Raw genomic sequence first — 24,801 nt, 5'->3', positions numbered from 1 at the left:
TTTAGATTTTCCCATGATGTCAAGCAAAGAGGCACTGAGTTTGAAGGTAGACCTTGAAATACATCCACAGGTACACCTCCAATTGACTCAGATTATAAAGCCATGACATCATTTTCTGGAATTTCCCAAGCTGTTTAAAGACACAGTCAACTTACTGTTTGTAAACTTCTGACCCACTGGAATTGTGATACAGTGAATTAGAAGTGAAATAATCTGTCTGTAAACAATTGTTGGAAAAGGTACAGTAGATTTCCTAACCGACTTGCCAAAACTATAGTTTGTTAACAAGAAATTTGTGGAGTGGTTGAAAAACAAGTTTTAATGACTCCAACCTAAGTGTATGTAAACTTCTGACTTCAACTGTATTTTCCCCAAAAAAACAACTTGAGTGATTCCAAAATTAGTCCTAAATGCTTAGATAGATAGTGACCATGTGCTGTAATGTATGGGGAGATGGAGGCTCACCAGTGGTCCGAAAGCGATGATCTTGAGGATGCACTCTAGTGTGAAGAGAGCTGTGAACACAATGTTCAGGTGCTTCAGCATGGCCTCATACAGCTCCGGAGCACCGTGAAACTGAAGGCAGAGGTCAGAAGTCAGGCAAAGGTCGGGAAGATGTCAGAGGTCAACATTCATTCCCACTGAACATGAGGAAATGATAATCGGCATGTCCATTTCCAATGTCAGACTGACAGACCATTGTAATACTTGTTAAAGTTATCCTTTCCCTCTTTTTTTCGTCTGTCTGTCTGTCTGTCTGTCTGTCTGTCTGTCTGTCTGTCTGTGTGTGTGTGTGTGTGTGTGTAAAACACCCCGTCCCTAATTAATTGACCTGTAATTAACAAACACATTTAGTATCTCCAGGCCTCCACGCATACCAGCTGCATACAAGCCACTGATGTGCGCCTTTGGAACATCTACATTTTAAAAAGTATAATAAATCAATTGAACATACACCACAATAAATCCATGATTTATTTGAATCAGGTCTAAAGAAACATTATCTGAAGAAAATGTATTTCAGAAGAACAGATTATGAGTTGGCCTACTATACGTTATCTGGCTGTTATGTGACAAGATATGTTTATAAGTCCTGTGCCATTATTTTATATTACGTGATTTTATAGTAAGAAGAATATCATTGAACTTAGCAGAATAAAATAGAAAGGATATCTTTCCCATTCCGGGAAAAATGAAGTTGTGCGCAAAAGTGATCATTTGAAAAAGAGTTATTTAGAGTTATTTGGCCATTTTAGTTTTGAATGATACAAACCATAGAATGTGTTCTAAATCAAAACATATATGGGCTGCATGATGTGACTATAGGCTATTAATGCGGAGTCTGTTCCTTGTCTCAGGCTGTACAGCTGTTCTCTCATCATAAGCCTATGCATAAGCTCTTATATGTGTACGGGTGTTTGAATGAATCATCACCTTAGAAAGCGTTGTCCATTTCGTTGTGTTAGGCTTTGAAACAACATCCACAACAACCATGTTTTACACTCAGTCGCAACCTGCTGTTGAACTTCTTTCTTCAAATTGATCATCACAGTGAGGTGAGTTTTAAAAGCACTACACTGTTGTGATGAAAAGGGTTTGTGATTTTCCATTGCATTTCCATTGACATCAGAATGGTTAGAGAGACAACAGAGCCCTGACTACCAGGCCATTAGGACCTGATGGAGAAACGACAGAGCCCTGACTACCAGGCCATTAGGACCTGATGGAGAAACGATAGAGCCCTGACTACCAGGCCATTAGGACCTGATAGAGAGACAACAGAGCCCTGACTACCAGGCCATTAGGACCTGATGGAGAAATGACAGAGCCCTGACTACCAGGCCATTAGGACCTGATGGAGAAACGACAGAGCCCTGACTACCAGGCCATTAGGACCTGATGGAGAAACGATAGAGCCCTGACTACCAGGCCATTAGGACCTGATAGAGAGACAACAGAGCCCTGACTACCAGGCCATTAGGACCTGATGGAGAGACAACAGAGCCCTGACTACCAGGCCATTAGGACCTGATGGAGAAACGACAGAGCCCTGACTACCAGGCCATTAGGACCTGATGGAGAGACAACAGAGCCCTGACTACCAGGCCATTAGGACCTGATGGAGAGACAACAGAGCCCTGACTACCAGGCCATTAGGACCTGATGGAGAGACAACAGAGCCCTGACTACCAGGCCATTAGGACCTGACGACAGAGCCCTGACTACCAGGCCATTAGGACCTGATGGAGAAACGACAGAGCCCTGACTACCAGGCCATTAGGACCTGATGGAGAAACGATAGAGCCTGACTACCAGGCCATTAGGACCTGATGGAGAAACGACAGAGCCCTGACTACCAGGCCATTAAGACCTGATGGAGAAACGATAGAGCCCTGACTACCAGGCCATTAGGACCTGATGGAGAAACGACAGAGCCCTGACTACCAGGCCATTAGGACCTGATGGAGAAACGATAGAGCCCTGACTACCAGGCCATTAGGACCTGATGGAGAAACGACAGAGCCCTGACTACCAGGCCATTAGGACCTGATGGAGAAACGATAGAGCCTTGACTACCAGGCCATTAAGACCTGATGGAGAAACGATAGAGCCCTGACTACCAGGCCATTAGGACCTGATGGAGAAACGACAGAGCCCTGACTACCAGGCCATTAGGACCTGATGGAGAAACGATAGAGCCCTGAGGCCATTAGGACCTGATGGAGAAACGACAGAGCCCTGACTACCAGGCCATTAGGACCTGATGGAGAAACGATAGAGCCTTGACTACCAGGCCATTAAGACCTGATGGAGAAATGATAGAGCCCTGACTACCAGGCCATTAGGACCTGATGGAGAAACGACAGAGCCCTGACTACCAGGCCATTAGGACCTGATGGAGAGACGATAGAGCCCTGACTACCAGGCCATTAGGCCCTGATGGCCTGGTAGTCTGTGGATTTTTACTGTGGTCATGACTCATGGCTGCCAGTATGGTGGTAATACAGACACCGCAACAGCCCTATCCCTCAGTCTGACAGACCTGTAAAGGTCAATACCTGGAGATAAGCCAAATGGATCAACCATGTGGTTAAAGCAACAGAGAGGCTGCTTAAACATCAACAACGGATACGTTCAATGTATCCATCCAAATTAAACTGATTACCTGTGCCAAAACCCTGTCCCAAAGTTATCCCACTCAAGGTAGAAATTCCCCTTATAACAGATCTACGATCAGATTTCCCAACCCCCAAATCATTCATTAGAGTTATGACAAATGCTCTGACCCTGCCTCAGTGATCAAGGGAAACTTGCAATGCTTATATCCAGTTATAGGTTGCGTTGCAGGCTGACTTCATAGCAGACAATACAATTGCATCAACCAATGGTTGTGTGCCACATTATTGACTGTGCAGAGGGGCATCCAATTGCAATATCATTTGATGTGTACAGTTATCCAGGCATTCTGAGATCTGGCATGCGTCTATAATGTATACAGCCTGGAACGGGACCATTGTTTCTACAATGGACACATTGCCGATGGTGTGTGGGAAGCATCACTGACCTTCATCATCAGCACCACAGTGTTGAGTGCGATCATGGTCATGATGGAGTACTCAAAGGGCGGCGACACCACAAACTGCCACATCTTATACTGGAACGACTGCTTGTTTGCTGGCATGTAGCGCGTCAGAGGCTTGGCGTTGATGGCAAAGTCGATACAAGCTCTCTGTGTTGGAGGGGGAGGGAGGGAGGGAGGGAGGGAGGGAGGGAGGGAGGGAGGGAGGGAGGGAGGGAAGGGAGAGAAAGAGGGAGAGAAATGAGGTGAGAGTTTGTGAAACTCACTCACTCATCCCCCTAATCATATCCGATATAGTTCAAACACCGATTATCAACATATAAAAGGACCAATGTACAATCAAATGAAAAAGATCAAAGGCTGAACTAACGTCCGATAGCGCGCCATAAAAGGGAATAGGGTGCCATTTGGGACATACTGTAGAGTGAACCTCAGTGATGTAGGAAATGAAGATACAGCTGGATGGACTACACTGGGCTGGTTGCTTCTCCTGAGGGTTGCTGTTCTTTTGTGTTGATGCCTTCTGAGGGAAACAACAGGCTAGCCAGGAAATCAACTGAAATATATCCACAGGTGCTATGAAAAGTGTTGAGAGATCCAACACTGGGACGGTTTCAACAGAGGAGAGGCAGAAATGACTTGGCCTTGTATTAATAATTGTTGGTGCACGTGTCAACAAAAAGTGAGTTACCTTCACTGGGTGCCAGACAACTAGGTGAGAGTGTGTCTGTTCTCTGTGTATGTGTGTATTTGTCTCTCTGCTTGTGTTTGTGTGTTTGTGCGCGCGTGTATCTCTCTATCTCTGTGGTTCAGCGTGTGTTCAGACAGCATACTGTACCTCATTCTTCTCCAGTCTACAGTCTGACATGGCCTTGTCTCCCGGCTCTTGGAAGGTTTGTGTGTGTGTGTGTCGGTCTGTCTGTGTTTGTGTACCTCGTTCTTCTCCAGTCTACACTCTGACATGGCCTTGTCTCCCGGCTCTTGGAAGGTTTGTGTGTGTGTGTGTCGGTCTGTCTGTGTTTGTGTACCTCGTTCTTCTCCAGACTACAATCTGACATGGCCTTGTCTCCCGGCTCTTGGAAGGTTTGTGTGTGTGTGTGTGTCGGTCTGTCTGTGTTTGTGTACCTCGTTCTTCTCCAGTCTACAATCTGACATGGCCTCGTCTCCCGGCTCTTGGAAGGTTTGTGTGTGTGTGTGTGTGTCGGTCTGTCTGTGTTTGTCTACCTCGTTCTTCTCCAGACTACAATCTGACATGGCCTTGTCTCCCGGCTCTTGGAAGGTTTGTGTGTGTGTGTGTGTCAGTCTGTCTTTGTTTGTGTACCTCATTCTTCTCCAGTCTACAATCTGACATGGCCTTGTCTCCCGGCTCTTGGAAGGTTTGTGTGTGTGTGTGTGTGTCTGTTTGTGTGTGTTTGTGTACCTCGTTCTTCTCCAGACTACACTCTGACATGGCCTTGTCTCCCTGCTCCTGGAAGGTGATGATGATCAAAGCCACAAAGATGTTGACAAAGAAGAAGGGAAAGACCACAAAGTAGACCACATAGAAGATAGAGGTCTCCATACGGAAGCCTGGGCTGGGACCCTCATCCTCATAGGTGGCATCCACAGAATGCTTTAGGACCCTGGAGAAAACAGGTAAACACAGAGGGTCAGTTTTGCATTTGTCCCATTAATGGTTAAAGTAAGGATTCGGGTAGGAGAAGCTGATTCTAGATCTGTACCTAGAGGAAACTATCCTAATACTATCTAAGCCTAACTAGTTTAATTGTTTTAACCTATACATACACCACTAGGCAGCCATGGCAGGGAGGCCACACAATAATATGTGATGTACAAGCAGGCTGTGGGGAAAAAAGCAATACATTTACTGGAACAAAATATGTCCAATATTCATCTTTCATCTTCCATAACTGAGTACAGCAGGGAATATTACGAAGCAGGGAATATATGAATGTTTACCAGGTTGCATAACAACAACAAAAAAATGAGTTTTTTGAATATGATTAAAACAGATATGCAGCAAATGTGTAAATAAAACTAAAAACACTGATGTTTTGAAGATATTCTGCTTTATATTAATTTCTGAGAATACCAAAAAGAGCTGTAGTACCCCTTCTCAAGCCCTATTCGCTGAGTCACAGGGAATAGAGCCATTTTGATTGAAAGATCAATCTAACGCTAGTTAGCTCTTTTACATTTTATTGTGTAGCCCTTGTTAAACCCTGTACTTGGGGTAATGATTTCCCTGAGGAAGGAGATGTGGAGAGAGACAGAGAGAGAAGATGAATGACTGACTAGCTGAGGAGAGCAATTAAGACATTGTGGAATCCCTGGTCAGGTTCTACATGCCATAAATTAGTGCAAATGATGAAGGCCATCATACTGACTAGCGCTGTCTCCTCCTGAACATTACCTCAGCACACGCACGCCATTACGCACACACACACACCTCTCCCACTGGATTTCACCCCACCTAGTCTCACCCGAGATCATTTATTTCCCCCACATCATTGGCACTTTGTCCTTTGGAATGGATGTCAAATGGGATGCTCGTCTTGTTGAGGACACTGTGTACATTCAATAGGGGTCAATGGACCCGATAGGAACCCTCTAGTCTGCCTGGAATTATTTGGGAAGCTAATTGGCCAGCCTGTGGTTATGTGTGTAGGCCATTGCCAGTGACTGGCTAGTCGGTAGTAATGTAAGTAGGCCACATGTAGGGGATTGGCTGGCCTGTATTTCTCTTCACAGTTGATTGGCTACCTAGTCTGTGGTTATGTGAGTAGCTCATTACCAGTGATGTGCTAGCCTGTAGTTATGTGACAAGGTCCTTACAGGTAATTGGCTGGCCTGAGCTTCTCTCTACAGCTGATTGGCTGGTGTGGGCTACTCACATTGGCCAGCCCTCCCCGGTGGAGACGGTGAATAGGGTGAGGAAGGCCCACAGCACATTGTCATAATGGAACTCATACTTCCTCCACTCACGATCCTGGGCCGCCACTTCATCACCGTCATAGTCCAGAAACTTACCCCTGATGAACGTTGGAAAGAGAGGGGGGGGGGGGGGGAAAGAGAGACGGACAAAGAGAGAAAGAAAGAAAAAGAGAATAGCACAGTATTGTATTGTTATCTTGTAGGTAAATTGGCACAAGCTATATTCACAAAAAATACTCTAACTGCAAAAATCTAATTTTCACATGTGAAAAGATGGTGTTAACATTTTGCAGTAGCAATGTTCCATTGAGGGAATTAAGGCGACCACATCTAAAAAGCCCAAATGCGAGACGGGAACGATTTTGCGGGACATTCGTGGAAGAGTAGACAGAATAAATGGGGCAGGTTAATGGATAATGTTCAAATGGAGACAGTTCTGCTGTATGATGGTCACTGCCTTTTAAGGGGGCAATCCTTAGTTGCTACATAGATTTATGGACTTATAAATTAAGCATACGAATCCATATACAGTTGAAGTCAGAAGTTTACGTACACCTTAGCCAAATACATTTAAACTCAGTTTTTCACAATTCTTGACATTTAATGCTTGTAAAAATTCCATATCTTAGGTCAGTTAGGATCACCACTTTATTTTAAGAATGTGAAAAGTCAGAATAATAGCTGATAGAATGATTTATTTCAACTTTTATTTCTTTCATCACATTCCCAGCGGGTCAGAAGTTTACATACACTCAATTAGTATTTGGTAGCGTTGCCTTTAAATTGTTTAACTTGGGCCAAACTTGTCACGTAGCCATCCACAAGCTTCCCACAATAAGTTGGGTGAATTTTGGCCCATTCCTCATGACAGAGCTGGTGTAACAGGTTGTAAGCCTCCTTGCTCTGAAACGCTTTTTCAGTTCTGCCCAAAAATGTTCTATAGGATTGAGGTCAGGGTTTTGTGAAGGCCACTCCAATACCTTGACTTTGTTGTTTGTTTGTCCTTGAACCATTTTGCCACAATTTTAGAAGTATGCTTGGGATCATTGTCCATTTGGAAGACCCATTTGTGACCAAGCTTTAACTTCCTGACTGACGTCTTGAGATGTTGCTTCAACATATCCACTTAATTTTCCTTCTCAAGATGCCATCTATTTTGTGAAGTGCACCAGTCCCTCCTGCAGCAAAGCACCCCCACAACATGATGCTGCCACCCCCGTGCCTCACGGTTGGGATGGTGTTCTTCGGCTTGCAAGTCTCCCCCGTTTTTCCTCCAAACATAACAATGGTTATTATGGCCAAACAGTTCTATTTTGGTTTCATCAGATCAGAGAACATTTCTCCAAAAAGTATGATCTTTGTCCCCATGTGCAGTTGCAAACCGTAGTCTGGCTATTTTACGGTGGTTTTGGAACAGTGGCTTCTTCCTTGCTGAGTGGCCTTTAAGGTTATGTCAATATAGGACTCATTTTGCTGTGGATATAGATACTTTTGTACCTGTTTCCTCCAGCATCTTCACAAGGTCCTTTGCTGTTGTTCTGGGATTGATTTGCACTTTTTGCACCAAAGTACGTTCATCTCTAGGAGACAGAACGTGTCTTCTTCCTGAGCGGTATGACGGTTGCGTGGTCCCATGGTGTTTATACTTGTGTACAGATGAACTTGTTACCTTCAGGTGTTAGGAAATTGCTCCCAAGGATGAACCAGACCTGTGGAGGTCTACAAATATTTATTTAAGTCTTGGCTGATTTCTTTGATTTTCCCATGATGTTAAGCAAAGAAGCACTGAGTTTGAAGGTAGGCCTTGAAATACATCCACAGGTACACCTCCAATTGACTCAAATTATGTCAATTAGCCTATCAGAAGTTTCTAAAGCCATGACATCATTTTCTGGGATTTCCCAAGCTGTTTAAAGGCACAGTCAACTTAGTGAATGTAAACCTCTGACCCACTGGAATTGTGATACAGTGAATTAGAAGTGAAATAATCTGTCTGTAAATAACTGTTGGAAAAGGTACTTGTGTCATGCACACAAGTAGATGTCCTAACCGACTTGCCAAAACTATAGTTTGTTAACAAGACATTTGTGGAGTCATTGATAAATTAGTTTTAATGACTCCAATCTAAGTGTATGTAAACTTCTGACTTCAACTATATATTATATAAAAAATATGTATTCACATTTTTCAGGTGATTTGTTCTCTCGTGACTTTGTCATGTTTTTTTTTTGAAAGGGTATATCCAATACCAGTCAGTGTCAATGGTGTGAGTGTGTACTGTACCTGCAGTCCTTCTCCAGACCTTTAGACTCGTCGGTACAGTAGAAGAACTTGCCCTTGAACAGCTGCACAGCGATCACAGCGAAGATGAACATGAAGAGCATGTAGACAATGAGGATGTTGAGCACGTTCTTCAGAGAGTTGACCACACAGTCAAACACGGCCTAGAGGAGGACACACACACCAATAAATAGAGGTACACACAATCACTCAAACACGTTACCATGCATGTGAACACCCATCTAGACACATGCACACAGTCTCTACGCAGCACTCTGTTGATCAATTTGTGGTTTGAATGACTGTCTACCTGTCATGGCATGTTTTGAAATCTTCCCAATTAATATGTACTGTATCTGCAGGGATGAATGAGACAGTAACTCACAGAGCTGCTCCCTGAAGTAAGTTATTTTTTATGTCACTCATGTCACTCAGTACAAATAGCTAAGTGTATGAGAGTGATTAGCTCTAGTCCCGTGTGTTACATGCAGCTTGCTGACACTGAGCCTTCAGCCTCAGCAAGCAGCATGTAACGCCCTGGACCAGAGGTAGGGAGTAGAAGGGCTTACCTCCCTGCTAACCCTGATCTATCTCAATCAACCCATCAATTACTTCAACAGGATGTGCTGCTATCTTTGGTCTGATCAACTACCTTTCCACACATCAATTACTTTGGTCTAGTCCTTGTGAGACAAGATCAGAGCTGGGGTCCTGAAAAGAGTGAGACAGATTAGCATTTTTCCCCATTTGTCACCGGGCAGAGGATGATTAACTGGTATATGAAGATAGACACTGTGGATATAAGTCATTACATCTCATCCTCCTCTTCTCTCCCACTGATGTGATTAATTTATTAGTTTATATCTCATACAAATCACTTGGGAGTTATTCATCCACTGGCTGCTGCTGCAATTTCTGTGTGTGTGTGTTGCAGAGGCACAGGTCTGTGTGTGTGTGTGTGTGTGTGTGTACGTTCGTGAGTGCATCCGTATGTGTTTGTTTGACTTGTGGCTTTTCTGTTGTGTCAGAGCGGAGCGAACAGGTAACAGATGTAGCTACCTTGAGTTTTGGCAGTCGTTTGATGGTCTTCAGAGGCCTTAGAACTCGCAGCACCCTGAGAGACTTGATGGTGTTGATGTCCTTGCCTTTAGTTCCTCTGCACAGAGCAAGCCCACAGTTAGTGACTATAGACCAAACAAAAGGAGAATAGGCATTATGCTGTGGCCCACAGGCTCTCACCACTACCTTACCTCCTGACCTGTCTCTCGCGCGCACACGCACACACACACACACACACACACACACACACACACACACACACACACACACACACACACACACACACACACACACACACACACACACACACACACACACACACACACAAACACACACGAGGAGGCTGGTGGGAGGAGCTATAGGAGGACGGGCTCATTGTTGTAATGGAATAAATGGAACGGAGTAAAACATATGGTTTCCATATATTTTATACCATACCAGTCATTCCATTCCAGCCATTACAATGAGCCCATCCTCCTATAGCTTCTCCCACCAGCCTCCTTTGGCATACACGGTATTCATTAAACTCTCTCTCTTTAAGGCACACATGTATAAATCAAATACCCCCCATTCTTGCAGTTACAAGTTCTAGTAGGTATATTCAGCAGTTAGTAGAGTACAGTAGAGTACAGTAGAGTACAGTAGAATACAATATAGTACAGTAGAGTACAGTAGAATTGGTAGAGTACGATAGAGTTGGTAGAGTACAATAGAGTTGGTAGAGTACAGTAGAGTACAATATTGTACAGTAGAGTTAGTAGAGTACAATAGAGTTGGTAGAGTACAATAGAGTACAGTAGAGTACAGTATAATTGGTAGAGTACGATAGAGTTGGTAGAGTACGATAGAGTTGGTAGAGTACAGTAGAGTACAATATTGTACAGTAGAGTACAATATTGCACAGTAGAGTACAATAGAGTTGGTAGAGTACAATAGAGTTGGTAGAGTACAATATAATTGGTAGAGTACAATAGAGTTGGTAGAGTACAATATAGTTGGTAGAGTACAGTAGAGTACAATATTGTACAGTAGAGTACAATAGAGTTGGTAGAGTACAGCAGAGTACAATAGAGTTGGTAGAGTACAATAGAGTCGGTAGAGTACAATAGAGTCGGTAGAGTACAATAGAGTTAGTAGAGTACAATAGAGTTAGTAGAGTACAATAGAGTCGGTAGAGTACAATAGAGTTAGTAGAGTACAATAGAGTTAGTAGAGTACAATAGAGTTAGTAGAGTACATGCATGTGAGTTGATGGGTTATTGTACAGAAACATACCTACACAGAGCAATAGAGCTATTGAATCATATTTTAAGAGCAATACAGGGAGCAATCACATAATAGGACAAAGGACATACACGGTGGTAGAAAAAGATACAAAGAAACCAGCCCTGAGTCAGGGACGAGCTTCTTTGCAGGAACCACTGATGTTCTTGCCACAATGGCGGGTTACAAAACAATAATTTAGAACCTGTTAGCGACAATATACAGTACCGTCCTCAGGAGCCAGATGGACAGTGTGGTGTCAATACAATAATCTACCAGTCACATTTACACACTGTGGCTGTCCATATACTCTCACCATCATATATTCTGTGTGTTTATTATGAGTTTACATACTTTAGTGTGTGTGTATGAGTGTGTGTGTGAGCATGTCTAGTGTGGACGTGTTTAACAATACTTGTGGGGACCAGCAGTCTAGTAGTCCCAACAAGGTCAAGTGCTATTTCTAGGGGGGTTAGAGTTAAGGTTAGGTTTCCGGGTTAAGGTTAGGATAAGGGTTAGGGAAAATATGATTATGAATGGGACTGAATTGTGTGTCCCCACAAGGTTAGTTGTACAAGACTGTGTGTGTGTGTGTGTGTGTGTGTGTGTGTGCGTGTGTGTGTGTGTGTGTGTCACAGCTCCTCGGCAGGTTGATAATGCCTGCGGCTCCATATTCATCTGTAGAGAACTCTCTAGGGTGCATATCTCCACTCTTACACAGGCAGAAATCAGTCAGTCCTCTCTGTCCATCAATATAGATGGGGCTGGAGCTCCTAAATTCAGTGTGAAATAAGGCCCAGACAGCCAGTGGAGGAGGACTAGGAGGCTCCAAAGAAGAACTGACTATAGGAAGTTGTAACCCATCCATGATTCTGCTAGAGGGGATGAGAGAGCAACCCTGCCTTTCCACTCTCAGTGGAGCACCGTGCAATGTACTGCACTATACAGTTTGAAATCATGACTTGAGGTGCATACTGAACTGAAGTACACACCTCATACTTTGGAATAAATCTCACACTGCCGTCAATGGAAGATTGGCACGTAAACTGGAGCTATACAGTATGTGTTGTGCACCCATCTCAAGGACTGAACCCATAATGAGTTAGTCTAGATGTATTCAGTGGAGACAACTACCTCAATAACTAGAGAAAACAGAAGCATGGTTCCACACAGAATGGGCGTGTTGACTTTTTCTTACCCAATGGGAGCTTTAGGTCTAATACACTGGCATGCAACAGTCATGCACGCACTAAATATCTGGTTACCCTAGCATGCAATCCGGTAAGTCAACCCCCGCCCGTATCAATCCAGGGTCTCAACACGTCTAGATGGCGAGTGAACCATTCCTCAATAGCTTTCAGAAGAGCTGTAGGCAGGAAGAATATATGTGTGTGTGTGTGTTCACATTAAGTAGCTCAGATCAGCCCTGATATGACTTGTGTGTGCAGCTGCAGCAGCCAGATGCGAGGAGGTTATCCTCGGTCACCATGACTACAGCCTTATTGGTTGCCCCTTTCCGAGAGAGAGAGCACAGCATTTCCTGTTTACAATAATCTGCCTCCCAGTAGAACATGAGCATTATTCCGAACCTTCTGCTCTCTCAACCCAGAAACACGTTTCACTCTCCCTGATCTGCCCTTCTCGCTAACGCCTTCACTATTTAAGATTATGTTTGTATGTAAATTGGGACTTTCTGATGACACAGTATGCTTGTAACTTTGTATAATTACAGTATACAGTGCATTCCCGAAAGTATTCAGACCCCTTGACTTTTTCCACATCTCGTTACGTTACAACCAAGATGGAAGAGCAGTCCCAGATCTACAGTGCCTTGCGAAAGTATTCGGCCCCCTTGAACTTTGCGACCTTTTGCCACATTTCAGGCTTCAAACATAAAGATATAAAACTGTATTTTTTTGTGAAGAATCAACAACAAGTGGGACACAATCATGAAGTGGAACGACATTTATTGGATATTTCAAACTTTTTTAACAAATCAAAAACTGAAAAATTGGGCGTGCAAAATTATTCAGCCCCCTTAAGTTAATACTTTGTAGAGCCACCTTTTGCTGCGATTACAGCTGTAAGTCGCTTGGGGTATGTCTCTATCAGTTTTGCACATCGAGAGACTGACATTTTTTCCCATTCCTCCTTGCAAAACAGCTCGAGCTCAGTGAGGTTGGATGGAGAGCATTTGTGAACAGCAGTTTTCAGTTCTTTCCACAGATTCTCGATTGGATTCAGGTCTGGACTTTGACTTGGCCATTCTAACACCTGGATATGTTTATTTTTGAACCATTCCATTGTAGATTTTTCTTTATGTTTTGGATCATTGTCTTGTTGGAAGACAAATCTCCGTCCCAGTCTCAGGTCTTTTGCAGACTCCATCAGGTTTTCTTCCAGAATGGTCCTGTATTTGGCTTCATCCATCTTCCCATCAATTTTAACCATCTTCCCTGTCCCTGCTGAAGAAAAGCAGGCCCAAACCATGATGCTGCCACCACCATGTTTGACAGTGGGGATGGTGTTCAGGGTGATGAGCTGTGTTGCTTTTACGCCAAACATAACGTTTTGCATTGTTGCCAAAAAGTTCAATTTTGGTTTCATCTGACCAGAGCACCTTCTTCCACGTTTGGTGTGTCTCCCAGGTGGCTTGTGGCAAACTTTAAACAACACTTTTTATGGATATCTTTAAGAAATGGCTTTCTTCTTGCCACTCTTTCATAAAGGCCAGATTTGTGCAATATACGACTGATTGTTGTCCTATGGACAGAGTCTCCCACCTCAGCTGTAGATCTCTGCAGTTCATCCAGAGTGATCATGGGCCTCTTGGCTGCATCTCTGATCAGTCTTCTCCTTGTATGAGCTGAAAGTTTAGAGGGACGGCCAGGTCTTGGTAGATTTGCAGTGGTCTGATACTCCTTCCATTTCAATATTATCGCTTGCACAGTGCTCCTTGGGATGTTTAAAGCTTGGGAAATCTTTTTGTATCCAAATCCGGCTTTAAACTTCTTCACAACAGTATCTCGGACCTGCCTGGTGTGTTCCTTGTTCTTCATGATGCTCTCTGCGCTTTTAACGGACCTCTGAGACTATCACAGTGCAGGTGCATTTATACGGAGACTTGATTACACACAGGTGGATTGTATTTAGCATCATTAGTCATTTAGGTCAACATTGGATCATTCAGAGATCCTCACTGAACTTCTGGAGAGAGTTTGCTGCACTGAAAGTAAAGGGGCTGAATAATTTTGCACGCCCAATTTTTCAGTTTTTGATTTGTTAAAAAAGTTTGAAATATCCAATAAATGTCGTTCCACTTCATGATTGTGTCCCACTTGTTGTTGATTCTTCACAAAAAAATACAGTTTTATATCTTTATGTGTGAAGCCTGAAATGTGGCAAAAGGTCGCAAAGTTCAAGGGGGCCGAATACTTTCGCAAGGCACTGTATTACGTTACAGACCCCCCAATCAATCTATATACAATACCCCATAATGACAAAGCGAAAACAGGTTTTTAGAACATTTTGCAAATGTATAAAAAATGTAAAACAGAAATACCTTATCTGCTTAAGTATTCAGACCCTTTGCTATGAGACTCAAAATTGAGCTCAGGTGCATCCTGTTTCCATTGATCATCCTTGAGATGTTTCAACAACTTGATTGGAGTGCACCTGTGTTAAATGCATGATTGGACATGATTTGGAAATGCACACACCTGTCTATATAAGGTCCCACTGTTGACAGTGCATGTCAGAGCAAAAACAAAGCCACGAGGTGGAAGGAATTGTCTGTAGAGCTCCGAGACAGGATTGTGTCGAGGCACAGATCTGGGAAAGGGTAGCAAAACATTGCTGCAGCATTGAAGGTCCACAAGAACACAGTGGCCTCCATCATTCTTAAATGGAATAAGTTTGGAACCACCAAGACTCTTCCTAGAGCCGGCCGGCCAAACTGAGCAATCGGGGGAGAAGGCCTTGGTTGGGAGGTGCCCAAGAACCCGATGATCTCCAGAGTTCCTGAGCAAGAGGACAAGTACATTAGAGTGTCTAGTTTGAGAAACCGACGCCTCACAAGTCGTCAACTGGCAGCTTCATTAATTAGTACCCGCAAAACACCAGTCTCAATGCCAACAGTGAAGATGTGACTCTGGGATGCTGGCCTTCTAGGCAGAGTTCCTCTGTCCATTGTCTGTGTTCTTCTGCCCATCTTAATCTTTTATTATTATTGGCCAGTCTAAGATATGGCTTTTTCTTTGCTGCCTAGAAGGCCAGCATCCCAGAGTCGCCTCTTCACAGTTGATATTGAGACTGGTGTTTTGCGGGTACTATTTAATGAAGCTGCCAGTTGAGGACTTGTGAGGCGTCTGTTTCTCAAACTAGACACTCTAATATACTTGTCCTCTTGTTCAGTTGTGCACCGGTGCCTCCCACTCCTCTTTCTATTCTGGTTACAGACAGTTTGTGCTGTTCTGTGAAGGGAGTAGTACACGAGGTTGTACAAGATCTTCAGTTTCTTGGCAATTTCTCACATGGAATAGCCTTCATTTCTCAGAACCCGAATAGACTGACGAGTTTAAGAAGAACGTTCTTTGTTTCTGGACATTTTGAACCTGTAATTGAACCCACAAATGCTGATACTCCAGAGTTTGGCCAGTAGGGATATCCTTGTCTCATCGCGCACCAGCGACTCCTGTGGGCGGCCGGGCGCAGTGCGCGCTAACCAAGGTTGCCAGGTGCACGGTGTTTCCTCCAACACATTGGTGCGGCTGGCTTCTGGGTTGGATGCGCGCTGTGTTAAGAAGCAGTGTGGCTTGGTTGGATTGTGTATCGGAGCACGCATTGACTTTCAACCTTCGTCTCTCCCGAGCCCGTACGGGAGTTGTAGCGATGAGACAAGATAGTAGCTACTAAAAACAATTGGATACCACGAAATTAGGAGAAAACAGGGTAAAATAAAATAAAAAATAATATGTATTTTTTATTTTAAATGATAGTCTTGGATTAGCTAACACAACATGCTATTGGAACACAGGAGTGATTGTTGCTGATAAATGGCCTCTGTACACCTATGTAGATATACATTTTTTACAAATCTGCTTCCAGCTATAATAGTCATTTACAACATTAACCATGTCTACACTGTATTTCTGATGAATTTGATGTTATTTTAAATAGACAAAAAAAAATGCTTTTCTTTCAAAAACAAGGACATTTCTAAGTGACCACACATTTTTGAATGGTTGTATACATTTGCAAACATTTCTAAAAACCTGTTTTTGCTTTGTTACTATGGGGTATTGTGTGTAGATTTATGAGGGAAAAAACCAATTTAATCCATTTTAGAATAAGGCTGTAACATAACAAAATGTGGAAAAAGCGAAGTGGTCTAAATTCTTTCCAAATGCACTATAAATATATTAGTATTTATTTGATATACTTTCATTCTAATTCCAACTGTAAATGTTGGCATTGTACAACTGTCCTTTGCTTTGGCATGTCGGCACACAATGGCAACAAGGGACAGAGATGAATCTGATCAGTGATTGTCTTCTGAAAACTACTGGGTCTCCAATAGTTCCTCATTGGGACTGGGATTAGTTCATTGAGAGCGTAAGAGGTGGAATGGGTATCTAGCAGAGAAAGTGAGAGTTTTGGAATGCGATGGAGGAGGTTGATAGGGGAACGTTTTTGGGGTAAGGGGGTCAATGACAGGGAGAGGGTAGGTCCCCACCTGGCCACGCTTTGTTGCGATCTGATGAAGAAAAGCAATGATAAACAGGACACACGCAAACAAACACACGTCACGAATCACAGAGAACAAACCCAAAGCACATAAGATATTAAGGCTGCTTCATAGAGACAAAGAAAAAGGCAGAAATATACAGAAACACTGGGCAAAATAAACACTTTAAGCCAATAATACTACTACTACTACCACTACTACTGTTGAATAGGCATGGAGATACTGTGGTGCTAGTTATCCTTAAGACATAATAAGAACATCAAAACACAGCAGAATGAAACAGATAATGACAAGCACACGGAAGGATTTTACTAAGTTCAAGTGAAAAAAGAGCAGAAACCTAACAGACTGAAAAAAATAGTAAAAGGACAGGTTTAGCTGTCCATCTCCTGTTTCTGACAAATTACACCCTGTTCCCTACATAGTGCATTCGTTTTGACCAGAGCCATATTGGGCCTGGTCAAAATAAGTGCACTACATTGGTAAATGGAGTGCCATTTGGGACTCAGGCCTAATTTTCTGACAGGAGGTTTTTCCAGTGAGATGGCATTAAGGAGGACAAGACATGACGTTCGACAAGAGACACAGTTCTGTCTGTCTGTCTGTCTGTCTGTCTGTCTGTCTGTCTGTCTGTCTGTCTGTGATGTGAGCAGCTAGGGAGAGGAAGTGTATCCTCCAGATAACTCCCTATCAGCATCCCACACCACCAGGAGAGGAACAAACATACATACCCTACTGAGACAGCATTATGGGACAACTACCACAAACACGCATGCATGCACGCACTCACACGCACAGACATACTCACACACCTGCACATACACACGTGCACGCACACACAAGGATGTATGTGCATATAGACAGCCATTCACACGCACACAGTAAAGAGGCACACACACTCACACACCTCAAACGCACCTACATCAAATCAAACTACTGTTACATGCAAAAACACCCTCTCAATAATGAGTGAGTGTGAATTTTCAATGGAAGAGTAAATAAGTGAACATATGTAAATGGTCAGAATAACAGGAAACTATTTATTTGGACAGTCCCATATAGATGGTTTGTAGATGTTCAATCACATTCAACAACACCATCCATCCACTAAACCGAACCCTAAATCTAACCATAACCCTTATCCTAACCTTAAACTTAATCCTAATCTTAACCCCTACCCTAACTCTTATTCTACAGCTAACCCTAACCCTAACCATAACCCTTATCCTAACCCTAATCTTAACCCCTACCCTAACTCTTATTCTACAGCTAACCCTAACCTTAACCCTTATCCTAACCCTAAACTTAATCCTAATCTTAACCCCTACCCTAACTCTTATTCTACAGCTAACCCTAACCCTAACCATAACCCTTATCCTAACCCTAAACTTAATCCTAATCTTAACCCCTACCCTAACTCTTATTCTACAGCTAACCCTAACCCTAACCATAACCCTTATCCTAACCCTAAACTTAATCGTAATCTTAACCCCTACCCTAACTCTTATTCTACAGCTAACCCTAACTGTAACCTTAGCAAGCAGTTGCTTTTCAACAGATAGTATGATGACCATCTGTAGAGCATCTATATGGGACTATCCAAATGGAATGTGACCCAATCATCTACAGTAATATAATGAGGGTGAATCTATAGATGCGTAGCTATACAGGCTAGAGGTCGACCGATTTAATTGGAATGGCCGATTAATTAGGGCCGATTTCAAGTTTTCATAACAATCGGAAATCGGTATTTTTGGACACCGACTTGGCAGATTTAATTATTATTATTTTTGACACCTTTATTTAATCTTTATTTAACTTGGCAAGTCAGTTAAGAACACATTCTTATTTTCAATGACGGCCTAGGAACGGTGGGTTAACTGCCTCGTTCAGGGGCAGAACGACAGATTTTCACCTTGTCAGCTCGGGGGATTCAATCTTGCAACCTTACAGTTAACTAGTCCAACGCTCTAACCACCTGCCTCTCTTTGCACTCCACGAGGAGACTGCCTGTTACGCGAATGCAGTAAGTCAAGGTAATTTGCTAGCTAGCATTAAACAATCAATCAATCAATCAATCATAATCACTAGTTAACTACACAAGGTTGATGATATTACTAGTTTATCTAGCGTGTCCTGCGTTGCATATAATCGATGCGGTGCGTATCGTTGCTCCAACGTGTACCTAACCATGAACATCAATGCCTTTCTTAAAATCAATTCACAGAAGTATATATTTTTAAACCTGCATATTTAGCTAAAATAAATCCAGGTTAGCAGGCAATATTAACCAGGTGAAATTGTGTCACTTCTCTTGCGTTCATTGCACGCAGAGTCAGTGTATATGCAACAGTTTGGGACGCCTAATTTGGGACGCCTAATTTGCCAGAATTTTACGTAATTATGACATAACATTAAAGGTTGTGCAATGTAACAGGAATATTTAGACTAATGGATGCCACCCCTTAGATAAAATATGGAATGGTTCCGTATTTCACTGAAAGAAGGTTTTCGAGATGATAGTTTCCGGATTCGACCATATTAATGACCTAAGGCTCGTATTTCTGTGTGTTATTATGTTATAACTAAGTCTATGATTTGATAGAGTAGTCTGACTGAGCGGTGGTAGGCAGCAGCAGGCTCGTAAGCATTCATTCAAACAGCACTTTTGTGCATTTTGCCAGCAGCTCTTCGTTGTGCGTCAAGCATTGCGCTGTTTATGACTTCAAGCCTATCACCTCCCGAGATGAGGCTGGTGTAACCAATGTGAAATGGCTAGCTAGTTAGCGGGGTACACGCTAATAGCGTTTCAAACGTCACTCGCTCTGAGACTTGGAGTAGTTGTTCCCCTTACTCTACATGGGTAACGCTGCTTCAAGGGTGGCTGTTGTCGTTGTGCTCCTGGTTCGAGCCCAGGGAGGAGCGAGGAGAGGGACGGAAGCTATACTGTTACACTGGCAATAGTAAAGTGCCTATAAGAACATCCAATAGTCAAAGGTTAATGAAATACAAATGGTATAGAGAGAAATAGTCCTATAATTCCTATAATAACTACAACCTAAAACTTCTTACCTGGGAATATTGAAGACTCATGTTAAAAGGAACCACCAGCTTTCATTTGTTCTGAGCAAGGAACTTAAACGTTAGCTTTCTTACATGGCACATATTGCACTTTTACTTTCTTCTCCAACACTTTGTTTTTGCATTATTTAAAACAAATTGAACACGTTTCATTATTTATTTGAGGCTAAATTGATTTTATTGATGTATTATATTAAGTTCAAATAAGTGTTCATTCAGTATTGTTGTAATTGTCATTATTACAAATAAATGTAAAGAATCGGCCGAATAATCGGTATCGGCTTTTTTTGGTCCTCCAATAATCGGTATCGGCGTTGAAAAATCATAATTGGTCGACCTCTAATACAGGCTAACTAATCAAAAAGCTTGAGAAATGAGCGTGAGGCTGCTGGCTACATGTTGGGCATAGGCTCTGTTGACTAGGATGGACAGAGAAACAGACAGAGACAAACCGTACGAGAGACAGAGAGACAGAGAGAGAGAGAGAGATAGAGAGATAAACTGTCAAGAAAGACAAAAGAGACAAAGGGAAAAAAGCAGGCAAACAAAGGCATTACCCCATGAAGCTCCTGAAAGCAATCCAAGCCACAAAAGAGAAAGATGGAGGGACAGAATTAAATGAGAAAGAGACAGTCAGCGACACAGAAAACCATCCATATACAATAGGCTACAGTTCAGAAAAAAAGAGAGAAGAGTAAGATAGACAACAGCAATACAAATGTGGTACAATAGACTACTTCCCAGGTTATTACACATTAGCCCCACCATGACACCACTGGGGTGCAAAATAACTGACTGAGCTGGTTGTGGGAGAGGATACACCATTTCCTTTTACTGGTTGGAAAGACTGGATTTCACCTCCCTTTATTGTCTTTGTGTGTGTGCATGTCTGAGACTGTGTGTGTTACTTGCCATAGAAGCACCTGATAACATTTCCCTCTCAGTACCAGGGAGGGAGAGAACAACTGCTGTACATTAGCACTAAGACGAAGCCCCCGCCCACCTCCCTAGCTTAACCTCACGCTCATTAACCAAATCCCACACACCCTATTACACAGATGGGAGGGGTGATTAAAGGTTAAAATAAGAGTTTGAGCAACAACCCATTTTGGCAAATAACCACAGGCAAAGTGGTTTAGAGCCCCTCATTGCTGTACAGAGAGGTTGTTTTGGGCTGTGGCGGGTGAGTGAGTGCACCACCCAGACTGGCATATTTGTGTGTTGACTGTGAAGTGACAACCTGGGGGAGAGGTGCTGTTGGCTGAAAAAGGATTTGAAACAGTACTAATACTGCAATCAATTTAAAGGGGCAATCTGGGATTGGAACATACATTTTTGGACTTAAGTTTCTCAATTTCTCCAGCCCCATTCCTCAGCTTTTTACCAAAACAAATGGTGAGGTGCCTGCTTTGTTTGGTTTTTCGAACCCCATATTGCCCCTTTAACCCCACCTACAGCTGGCACAAGAACAAACAGTATGTCAAGTGTTTACTTACGAGCAGGCGAACGCCACCAGAGCTCCACTGACCACAATAAAGTCCAGGATGTTCCACAGGTCCCGGAAGTAAGAACCAGGATGAAGGAGCAGTCCCAGGTCTATCATCTACACACAGAGTTAAAGTCATAAGGAAGATGATCCACATTATGAATGTTAATGGATGAATGTTACCACTTCAGCAAGGAGCCCTGGTCTTGGATATACTGTAATACCAGTGCTACCGCATTACAGTGGAGCTAATTCTAGCTGCAACTTAAGAGAGTGCCTCTGTGTGTTCAAACTGAGGAAACTGTTGTATGTCTATTTCCAACCATTTCACCAGTATGACCTCTCACCTTAATCACCATCTCAAAGGTGAACACTCCTGTGAAGACGTAGTCCAGATACTTGAGCACCTGCAAATGATTGAATGTTCAGTCAGATGTCACACAGCCCGTCTTCTTTCCTCTTCCTCAAGACACACAGCAGCACTCAGCACTCAGCTCATATTTATTACAATTTTTGTTTCTGTAGCACTCTCACAAAGTATAACTTTCAGGTGATATTAGCAGAAATTCTAGAAGCTTCTGGCAGCTCAATCAGGCCTAATGAATCAACTAGTCAGTCAGTCGGACTGAGGGGGATCTGGGATTTGGAGGCAATTCCTTTAGCGCTAGTAGGAACTGCTCCTCAGGCCTCCGTACCCAAATACCCAGCAGTGTGTGTGTGTGTGTGTGTGTACTCTTGCAGGACTCACGTTGTTGCGTGGTGCATTGGCCTGCACAGGGTCTTCAGCAGCCAGGGCTATGCTGCTCATGGTGATGACCGACAGGATACACATCTCAAAGTAACGCAGGTTCACCACGTAGTGGCACAGCCGACGCACCCTGAACAGCACAGGTCATCTCACTGAGTGCACTCAACATACCCTCTCAAAACGCTGACATAATACTGAGTGGCACCAAATATAGAAATGCAGAAACAGTTTGAGCCCAGACTAGTCTTACTAGCCAACAGGTTCCCTGTCTCAGGACATGACTTACGGGTTGGTCTGTCCAAACACAAACATGGAGCTGTAGGGGAGAATGTGTTTGGGGCCGTTCTTCAGCTCCTCCTCCAAGTCCTTCTTCTCCTCGTTCAGGGGGAGGCTCTCACAGTCTATGTTATCCACTATCAAAGAGAGAGTGAGTGCGAGAGTGAGAGAGAGAGATTACACTCAGAAAGAACTCATGATAGACCTTCACTACAACATAACCAACACACAGCTGATCAGTCATACTAACCTAATGTTACACTACACTTTCACTTTCACTTTCACAAGTGTTTCCCCTGCAGCCTATGGCTAAGAGGAACATAATACAGTGGGGAACTGACTGGTGTACAGACTGAGGTATTGATAAAGGCAGGGGTTTCAAACTAGGGTCCGCGGCCCCCTAGGGGTTGTGGGGATTTTTTTTCCACCATTGTTATGTCACTGCATCCAGCATGAAGGAAGTTAGAGGTTGTTTCACTAGCCCATGCTAACTGGGCTTAGTGCAATGACTGGAAGCCTACAGGAACAGTTAGCATGCAAACTGTTCCTGTTCATCCGACTCTAGGGAAATAGATAAATGGCTTCATTGCCAAAATCTTGAACTATCCCTTTAATATGGAGACAATTCTTAAGCAGGCCATTTAAGTGGCTATTTACGGGATGGAAAAACTATTTCAGTGTCAACTTTAAAGACCAAAAACAGGCAGAAAGCACACAAAAAATATTAAACTTTATTTTTTCATAATATCATCTTTAGAACTAACAATCAAATAAAAGCTAGACAGTCAGGGAGAATTATAAAAATAAATGTCCATTAAAATTGTTCTAATGTTTGAGCAGAGGAACACAGCATTAGCCATGGCAAAATAGAATTGGCAAAATTGTCTCAGCTCTATGCCAAAGTGTGTAGAATTTCTGAAAACTGGCTACAAAATGTTCAATGAGTTCAATGAGAAAATTTGAAGAATTGCTGAAAATGTGCTTTACAACAGCAACACTTTCTCTACGCCGCGAAGATGCCTTTCTAGGTAATAGACTATGTTAGAGTTTACACTTCCTCTTCCAATGAACTGTGAGGTGGTCAGAAAAATGAAACTGCTTATCATTATTAAATGTTAATTACTTCTACTTGCCGTTATCATTCACAATTTGTTTTGCTAACATATGATGGGGGGGTCCCTGGGTCGCTGGTTTGCCTTGGCGGTGGGTCCCTGGGCAAGAAAAGTTAGAAAACTCCTGGACTAAGATAGAGACTAGGGTACTGACTGGGTATGATGGTGGTCTCTCTGGATGGGGCGGTGATGGTGACAGGGATGTGGACAGTGTTGCTGTTCAGGCCTGCCTGGCTGGCTCTGTGGCTGTTCTTCTGGTTGTCAGCATCCTCTTGCTTCTCTCCAGCCTGCAGACCTGCAGGAGGCTGCACAGGACTGGTGGCCAAGCTCTCCCCTTGAGAGTCGGTCTGCCTGTCCCTGCAAAACATTCAAAACACAGCCTGTGCACATCAGTGAAGCTCTGCGGTGATGACTTAGTAAAAAGAGGTAATTAAAGCACATTGAGAATGTGTTGGTCAGTCAGCACTGGTCTTACCTGTGTCCTTGGTCCCTGTCTCCATTTCTCTCTCCGTTCTCTCTGCACTCGTCTCCATCCAGTGTTGACTGGGCCCTGACTCTGCGTGAGTGGTGCTTCCTCCTTTCTCCGTTCTCCTCCCTGTGGCCCCGGCCCCTGCTATCCAGTCTGTCCCTGGTAGCCAGGGCCCCGTTCCCCTGTCCGTCGGAGTGGGGGTGGTGGTCTTCCCTTCCCTCTCCCCCTCCGTTAACCCCCTCCTCTGGGGATTCAGCCTGGTGATGGTGCCTGTGGCCCTGCCCCCCCTCTCGACTATGGTTCCTCTCCACCTTGCCCTCTTTGGACCGGGGCACGTCTGGGTGGTAGTGGTCCCTACTGCGGCTGTGGTGGGTGTGATGCCTGCTCTCCCCATTCTCCCCGTTCCTCTCCCGGTGACGGTAGTGCTTGCGTGGCTGTGGACCGTGGGGCTCTCCTCCCTCTTGCTGGGGGTCTGCTCCGTCTCTGTCCTCCTCGGGGGGTCGGGGATTGTCCCCGTTACCTGGCTCCACCACTAGGGGGCGGTCGTTGTGGGTCTTCATGTCGGAGCGCAGGTGGAGGGCGGAGGAGACCCGCAGACGCTCCTCGGGGTCCAGCTCGTTGAACAGAGCCTCGGAGCTGGCTCTCAGGTTGTTTCGACGCAGTTGGTTGGTGCGCTGCTCCCACACTGACATTATCTTATTGGCTCTCTGCTGCTCCTTACTGCAGGGCCAATGGACAGGTGAGGGGAACAGATATGAGGAGTGAGA

The 24,801-nt window shown here is 43.7% G+C and overlaps 1 protein-coding gene across 1 annotated transcript in view; it reads right to left on the bottom strand.

Annotated features, from left to right (window-relative positions):
- The window catches only part of LOC139408568 (voltage-dependent N-type calcium channel subunit alpha-1B-like), a 228,510-nt gene that overhangs the window by 33,601 nt on the left and 170,108 nt on the right, over positions 1-24,801 (bottom strand). The window contains exons 22-35 of the mRNA XM_071152620.1: positions 24,041-24,754; positions 23,720-23,922; positions 22,464-22,590; positions 22,178-22,307; positions 21,777-21,836; positions 21,440-21,546; positions 20,501-20,512; positions 16,851-16,871; positions 9,854-9,950; positions 8,798-8,958; positions 6,475-6,612; positions 5,001-5,202; positions 3,566-3,730; positions 466-576 (exon numbers count right to left, since the gene is read on the bottom strand). Of these exons, the coding sequence (XP_071008721.1) occupies positions 466-576; positions 3,566-3,730; positions 5,001-5,202; positions 6,475-6,612; positions 8,798-8,958; positions 9,854-9,950; positions 16,851-16,871; positions 20,501-20,512; positions 21,440-21,546; positions 21,777-21,836; positions 22,178-22,307; positions 22,464-22,590; positions 23,720-23,922; positions 24,041-24,754 (2,248 nt within the window). The remainder of the gene's footprint in view (positions 1-465; positions 577-3,565; positions 3,731-5,000; positions 5,203-6,474; positions 6,613-8,797; positions 8,959-9,853; positions 9,951-16,850; positions 16,872-20,500; positions 20,513-21,439; positions 21,547-21,776; positions 21,837-22,177; positions 22,308-22,463; positions 22,591-23,719; positions 23,923-24,040; positions 24,755-24,801) is intronic.

This window comes from Oncorhynchus clarkii, chromosome 5 (assembly GCF_045791955.1).
Source record: "Oncorhynchus clarkii lewisi isolate Uvic-CL-2024 chromosome 5, UVic_Ocla_1.0, whole genome shotgun sequence".
In the NCBI taxonomy this organism is placed as follows: domain Eukaryota; kingdom Metazoa; phylum Chordata; class Actinopteri; order Salmoniformes; family Salmonidae; genus Oncorhynchus; species Oncorhynchus clarkii.
Note: the sequence above shows the minus strand (reverse complement) of the source record. Positions and strands in the feature narration are given on the sequence as shown.